Source organism: Cherax quadricarinatus, chromosome 24, assembly GCF_038502225.1.
Source record: "Cherax quadricarinatus isolate ZL_2023a chromosome 24, ASM3850222v1, whole genome shotgun sequence".
In the NCBI taxonomy this organism is placed as follows: Eukaryota; Metazoa; Arthropoda; class Malacostraca; order Decapoda; family Parastacidae; genus Cherax; species Cherax quadricarinatus.
The window spans coordinates 17,409,789-17,417,110 of record NC_091315.1 but is presented as its reverse complement, the minus strand read 5'-3'; the positions used below and the strand labels follow the sequence as shown (position 1 = coordinate 17,417,110).

Here is a 7,322-nt window from a genome sequence, read left to right as displayed (position 1 = left end):
TGGTACACAAAGATCTTGGAACCTGGCGACTATGTCCTCATATACACTTGCATTGAGAAATTTCACAAAAATTCTATATGCCCCGTTCAAGGCTACACCATACAGCTCTTCGTTGGCAATGCCGTATGTGTCCCTGATGATGGCAGGTAATAAAACTTGAGCTGAGTGGGCATGCACAGCCCCACGCACCACTTCTATGCCGACAGTGTTTACCCTTCTTCTTGCCTGCTGCGCCATTTTGAGAAAACCAAGTTGTCACCGGCTGACAGCAGAGGGCAGGCTCAGCTCACGTCCGCTCGTCCCAAAGGTTGAGCGACGAATGTATGGAAGACAGGTCATCAAATGAAAATTAACGTCCCAATTTCTTCAGAAATATTGACTACCATTTATGAAGCTGGATTAAATTATGAAAGTAATTAAGTTTTATTTAACCTTTGGGTATATAACGTACAATATTTTTTACAATGATCTATGGACAAAGTTTTTTAAGGGTTCACTAAACTCTTAAAAATTAAAAAAGCTGTAAAAATTTGAATTTATATTTTTTTCTATATTTTTTTGCGGTTCTGTATTAATTCTCTACAATCCTCCAAGTAAAAAAATGCATACACTTAAAAAAAGTTCAATTTCATTTAAAAAATGTATAAAATTGTCATAGTGGTACACCCAGAACCCAATTTTAATAAAATACTTCAAATTAAGATACACCAGAAGAACCATTCCTTAATTATCACGTGAAAACCAATTTAATAAAATTGGAAATTTAAAATTTATATAGCTCAAAGTGAAAGCCAAACTTTTTTAATAAAGCCCATTAACACCAGGTTTGAAGCCAATCTGAAAAGCAATTGTCCAGTAAATGCTCTTCCAGTAAATGCTCTGATTACAACGATTCCAATATTTTAACAATGTAATTAAAATTCAAAAACTGCACATAAAAACAGTGTTAATTTACAGTGTTAACTTAGAATGTTAACTTAGTGTCATCCTTCATGTGGAACAAATCAGCGTCAATATTTGGAGACTGATCGAACATTATTATTTTGCTACTGAATGGAAATCAGTCTCGCTATTTAATATTTTTCTTTCTATTCATGGGGGAGAGGTAAACCCGTAGGTGTCGTACAGCGCCTGTGAGGGACTGGAGCCATTCTATTTCGATCCGAGGAAGGAGAGGGCAGGTTCAATTCTTTCATTACCTACAGAGGTATTTAATAAAATTAGCACCTTAGGACTAATGGAACCCAATACCAAACTTACCTTCTAGACAACATACCAGGGTAGAAAATTTCAAGCCAATCGAAAAACGCATTCCCCAGTTATGGCGCGGATTCCAATGGTTCCATTTATTTTTTTTTAATCATTGCATTGATAAGTTTGTCCGCATACCATCTAAACTTAATGAATACCATCATGGTAGTATGATGCCTTATCAATTAAATATTGAAGGTGTTCAGAAGAGGTAAACTCAAATATTTTTAACGTGATTAAACTAAAAGCAAAACTGCACACTATTTTACATTAAAACTGGCAGATGTGCGACTGCACACTGGAATTTCACTGTCGTCATATTAGTAGGCAACTTTTCTGAACGTTTGAAGTTACGCCCCACATGATTTTGGAAGTTATCGAAATCATTTCAGAATGCTGGTAATAGGTCCTAAAACTTTGGTTACAGGGGCCTAGTTACCGCGCACCAGCGTTGGAAATTTAAAGCCACTCCCATGAAGCCTCCTCCTGTTATTAACAAAACAAAAACTAGAAGTTGGGAAAAATAGCTATAAAAAAAAAAGGAAAAAAAATCCGGCAACCACTTACAGGTTTCTTTTCGGTGATGCCAAACACAGTCTCAGTACTGGTCTAGTTGGTGGAGGGCTTCTGACTGAAACAAACTGAAGCTTCTCTTCTTTTTTTTTTTTTTTGGGTGGGTCTCACCTGACTGCTGCTTGTTTACCAGGAGCTATATAACCCTTAGGGATTTAGTTCTTTCCATGAAATAGCATCAGAACAGGTCAGCGCGCATGTATACCGTTCGTTTACCGGGTTTGAGGCCAACCCATTGACGGCAACGCATCACCAACCTGTTGTATGCAAAATGATGCTCCACCACGATACATGGAAATGTGTTATTTAACATATAGCAAAGGAGGCAACTGAAACACAGACTTCACTTTCTCTGGTATAATGTAGCCAGTGTGGCACAGAACTTCACAACTTACAACACATGTTCAATATTATGAAATCAGTAATGAACAGTCACATCTCCAGTATGGAAAAAATATTTATTTATACGCAAATATTTTAAAGTAGACCTCAGGCAGTTTAGTCACACACGAGCGTACACTCCATCACTCACACAGCAGGTCACTGACAAACATTAGATAAGTCACACACATTTGATCAATCCTACAGACAAATCAGTTCAATCACACACACACACACACACACACACACACACACACACAGTATTACAATCCACAGAGCAAAATTAGACTCATCTTGTGCTACTTATCGTCAGTACGTATGTATTATGTACGCAGAAATTGCATGCGTACCACCTGGAATACATACACAGTATACGCCTTTATCACTGCGTAGTTCCTGGAATAACTACGGAAGTACACACAGCCTTGCGTATGTAAATCTTACATGTAAAACACCTAATGTTATTTAGGGACGAAAACTGTCAGCTTAAACGTTATATATAAACATATACATATTTAGTAAACAGTTGTGATAAGATCACAAGAAACGGATGATATTTTAATATATATATATATATATATATATATATATATATATATATATATATATATATATATATATATATATATATATATATATATAATATAACCAGAGTGAAAGGTAGCAGTATTCCAAGCGCTTTCTTCACTTCTCGTAATATTCCTTACAGTAATACTGTTCACTATGGTTATACTTCATATAACATGTAGAGTATGTAGGCGGAGTATACAGGGATAGAGTATACATGGAAGACATAAGAGTACCACATACGATTTTGGGAATGATAACACTGCTGAAACACTAGAAACTTGAGAATAATTTGCTATCTTCGGTGTGATGGTGTGATATGAAGGAATATTTCTCTTCGTATTATTCTCTCACACCTCATGACACAGAGGCGCGACATGTTCGTATCTTGACGTTACGTCAGGAACTTCAGTTAGTCCACAGTGTATCTTTTAAGTTCAACGTTCACACGCGAATGGAAATAATTTTAAACTGAGCATCACGAGATATCGTTATCAATACGCAGTTTCACATCTAATCAAGTCTTTTTCACATTATTATTATAATCGAAAAGAAGCGCTAAACCAAAAGGGTTAAATTTTAAATCTTTTTCACAGTATCATATTCATTCACTTTAAAGTTTTCCAGCTCCTACTTTTATCAGATATCTTAGTGTACATAACAGCCAGAAGCTTAGTATTAAATCATTAATAGTAACTGACTAACTTTAATAAAACACTAACATTAACGGTACACTGAGAAACATTACTAGTACAGTATCAAACGTTAATGATACTCTATCCATTCCATACACTTGAAGAACAAGTCAGCCACAAGACTTGCATCATCCAGTTTTCAACACAATAACTCAGTAATTTAAAGTCCTGGTCATAAGCAGGCTGCCGCAGTATCAAGATTAACTATAAAATATTTAACTTTTTATCATTTTGATTTTCTTACATAAGACAATCGATGAAGCACGCAATTTGGCTTCTGTGTCGATTTATATACAACTATGAAACACGAGATAATAACGATGAAAGACACACGTGAATTAACTATTTAGAAGCAAGAGTCTAAGTAACATTAGAAATTATTCAGTGGCATTATTCACACTAAGAATAATTAAAATTATCAGTGTTTTAATTTAAGCTACCTTTAGATGGAAATGAATGGTATAAAATACCGACACAATGGAAATATAAACACAAAAGCAGTATAATGTGATCCTTTATTGACAACGTTTGTGAATTGATAAAGTCCACTAAGTGGGCGAAACCTTGTCAATAAATGATCATCATCGACACCATGCCTAACCCTTCTAGGGTAGGGTAGGTTCCTGAGCCCGAGCCTTTAGCTCATAAGACTGTCATTCCCATTAGCTCCCTTGGGGCGGGGATGGCAGACCAGAAAGACCTAGCTTGTGGCTAGGCCTGGGGTCAGTTTGTCCCAAAGATGAGGAGGTACTTGTGCCTCCTCCCATGGGAGACTTAGGTCTCAGACACTCCCTAAAGAGGGAGCCAAGGCCGGCCCACCACTTGGAAAAGGCCCGGGCCGGGAGAATACCGGCTAATATTTAATAATAATAATAAATAAATGATCACATTATACTGCTTATGTGTTTATTAAGCTAACTTTAGCAAAGTATTCAATAGCACAATCCTAATAGTTATACGAAGTAATCGGTCATGATTCAGAAGTACACTTGAATCAGACGTATGATTCATTTATGAAATACTGACAATAACCTTGACATGACTCACAATAATGCTGTTAAAATATTCACAGAAATGCATTGCAAATAAAAAAAATCCTCATGGTTTCAAAACGACAAATGGCACGAAATAAGTTATAAAAAAAAGCATCAAATGATAAGAGAGCAATTAAAGCTCAATAGTCGGACTATCCTGGAGACATTTTGTAGTAGCCAAAATATTTACATTGTTTACACTAGGCTACATAGGAAGCCTGAAATTGACAAAGGTTTACAAGACTGAGCGATACAAAAGACGGTGCCAATTGTTATTATGGAGAAAGATAAAAAAAAATGCCACCTTACATATACGCAAACTCCATTTTAATAATTTTTCGTTATAAGCCCCGAACACATTATTAAAAAAGTTGAAAGTTCATTATTACAAGTCATATAAATTTGGTACAGTGTTAATACTAGAGCGAAGTTCAGGTCAAGAACTCCCAGAGCTGAGTGTATATCTGTGCTTAAAATTACATATTGAAGCTTTTTTTCTTGGAGTTTCATAGCAGAGGTTCAAGCTCAGTCACCACTACTACTACTTCCCTGATATTGTTATTTATAGGAAGCTCTGAACCCCATGTAGGTCGCTCAGTGCAACAAGTGATGAGGTTCAGTCCTCTGTCCCCAGTCGCTGCTTGATCTCTAACTAGTTAGGCTGTTGGTAATAGCCGCTACTTTCCTGAGAGAGCCGCTCTCGGGAAGAGGGAAACAATGCTGTCTCTCCGTGGTAACAAACTCACGTGCTAGTGTGCGTATTTTGAACTAACTACTAAGCGCACGCAAAACGGAATATGTTGGCTCCACTCGAGGTTTAAATAAGTTAGAAACGATTTTCTTTGCCATTTACATAAACTCGGTGAGGAAATGTTCAAGCAAGAGCATCACTGCAGAGGTTTCAACCCAAGGCTTGGGTGATGGTGGTTAAGCAAATGTAGCAGTTCGTGGGACCCGTCTTCCATCTCCCTCCCACATGCCAAGTTTAGTGTTTGAAGTGTCATCACTTGAGAATGTTTAATGGAGATGGTTTGTACAATGAAAAAAAAAATTCCTTGATAGCCCGGTTAGTGGGAAAGGAAATGTATATATGGATTAAAACCTGAAACGTTTAAAGTGTAACAACATAGTGTAGTTCTCGAGGACATCAGCTTGCTGCCAGTGACCGGCTCATTATCATTTCCACATAAGATTTTAAGGAAGTAATCAGCTCCATTTAGCAGAACTCAGGAACCTATGACAGTATCCCTCTTGTACACTGGTCCAGAGGACTATCAAGCTCACGGTCAGTGTATGAACATTCATCTCGTTCCGAGAGAACCAGAGATGACCGCGAGCTTCGCGATTATTGAAGAATTTTCCTCTTACATGGCGCGTGGAGCTCTCTACAAACTCATTGGCCAATAACTTCATATTTCAGTGTCTTAAGCACTGACTCGCACGCATTTTGAATAGTGTGAACCTCCTGGAGAGGCAGTTGTTTTTTCCACATGCTTACTCTGTCGGAAGACTTGCGTTTAGTGCTCCAGGGGCTGTTGACGTCTACTTGTGTGTGCTCTTCCACATAACGAGCAATCTCCTGAGAAAATTCCAGTCCAAGGAAGTTCATCAAGTTGTTGATCTGCGGCTGCGGATCTGTGGCCAAGTCCTCATACTTTACCATGGTGAACCTTTGAGGATAGAGTTGCTTGAGTGCTGTTGCAACTTTCAGATCTGCTTGCAGGTCAGAACAAAGCACTTCAGGAGAGGAGCAGTCGGGTTTATCAGAGCACCAAGACACCGAGTTGTAACGGGAACTCATGGTGGCTCTAGGGTCACGCACTAAGAACACCACTTTCATGTTCATCTTCTCGTCGTTAAGGAAAAGCTGCGTCAAGTTGAGGCGCAGGCGTACTGTTTTCACAAGCTGGATGGGAAACATCTGACACGCCTTGGTGAGGAAAGTGGCATTGAAGCAGGCGTTGGCGTTAGGACCATTGTGGCAAGCGTCCCACACAACTTTGTTGTGACCCAGCATATCCTCGGGGTGAGAACGGGTGTAGTTTAGATACTCGTCCTGGCCAGCGAACTGACAGTCCATGAGGCGATGAAGCAGTTGCTGAGCCTGGAAAGCGTCACGACCAGAGCGGACCTGTCGCACCCCGCGGGAGCTGAAGGGCTCATAATGGTGGAAGACGCCAGGGTGGTTGGCCAAGACTTGGCCCAAGAAAGTAGAGCCAGAACGCCAGGTTGTCACAAGCAACACCCTGAGAGGCGTCTCCCCGGGAGACCACAGTCTCAAGGACTTGCTGCTCATCTGTTTGCGGTCAGATTCCACAGTCTGTCTCACCAACTCCAGTGTCTTCTCCACCTCCGTCGAGTTGGCAGGGCGACTTTGTTTTCTGTTTAGCTTCCTGATCCGTTCCACGTCTTGTGTCAGGAAATCTCGATCAACAGGAACGTTGAGGATCGGGTGAATGGCGACCTTCCTGCCGTGGACCCATATGTCTTGCACAGGATTTACCCCGCCAGCGTCTGCTACTGCCTTCGCGAACTCCTTCCCTCCTCGCCAGTCCTCTCCAGCACCTGCTGGAGAATAAGAAGGTAAGTTTTAAAGCCGAAGTCATTTAAACAGATCCACAATACAGGTCTTCTAACATACACACCTACACATGTCACAGCCTGTAAATCCTACTACAAAGTCTCTACTACACAGACATATTTTTGCATTGCTGTATAACCCTAATGGTGTTTAGCGCTTAGTTATGATAATAATAGTCTTCTACACAGACAGGTAAAGCCTGGTTGCAAATCTCTTGTTTAGCGAACAGAGGATTGAGTC

The 7,322-nt window shown here is 39.6% G+C and overlaps 1 protein-coding gene across 4 annotated transcripts in view; it reads right to left on the bottom strand.

Moving 5' to 3' along the window:
* Positions 1-2,837: 2,837 nt before the first annotated feature.
* Positions 2,838-7,322, bottom strand: part of LOC128690729 (carbohydrate sulfotransferase 3-like) — a 330,456-nt gene continuing 325,971 nt past the window's right edge. For 3 of the 4 annotated variants that reach the window (XM_070088218.1, XM_070088219.1, XM_070088217.1), the window contains exon 4: positions 2,838-7,069. In XM_070088218.1, the coding sequence (XP_069944319.1) occupies positions 5,895-7,069 (1,175 nt within the window). In that variant the 3' untranslated portion in view covers positions 2,838-5,894. The remainder of the gene's footprint in view (positions 7,070-7,322) is intronic. The other variant, XM_053779456.2, reaches the window with a different exon arrangement.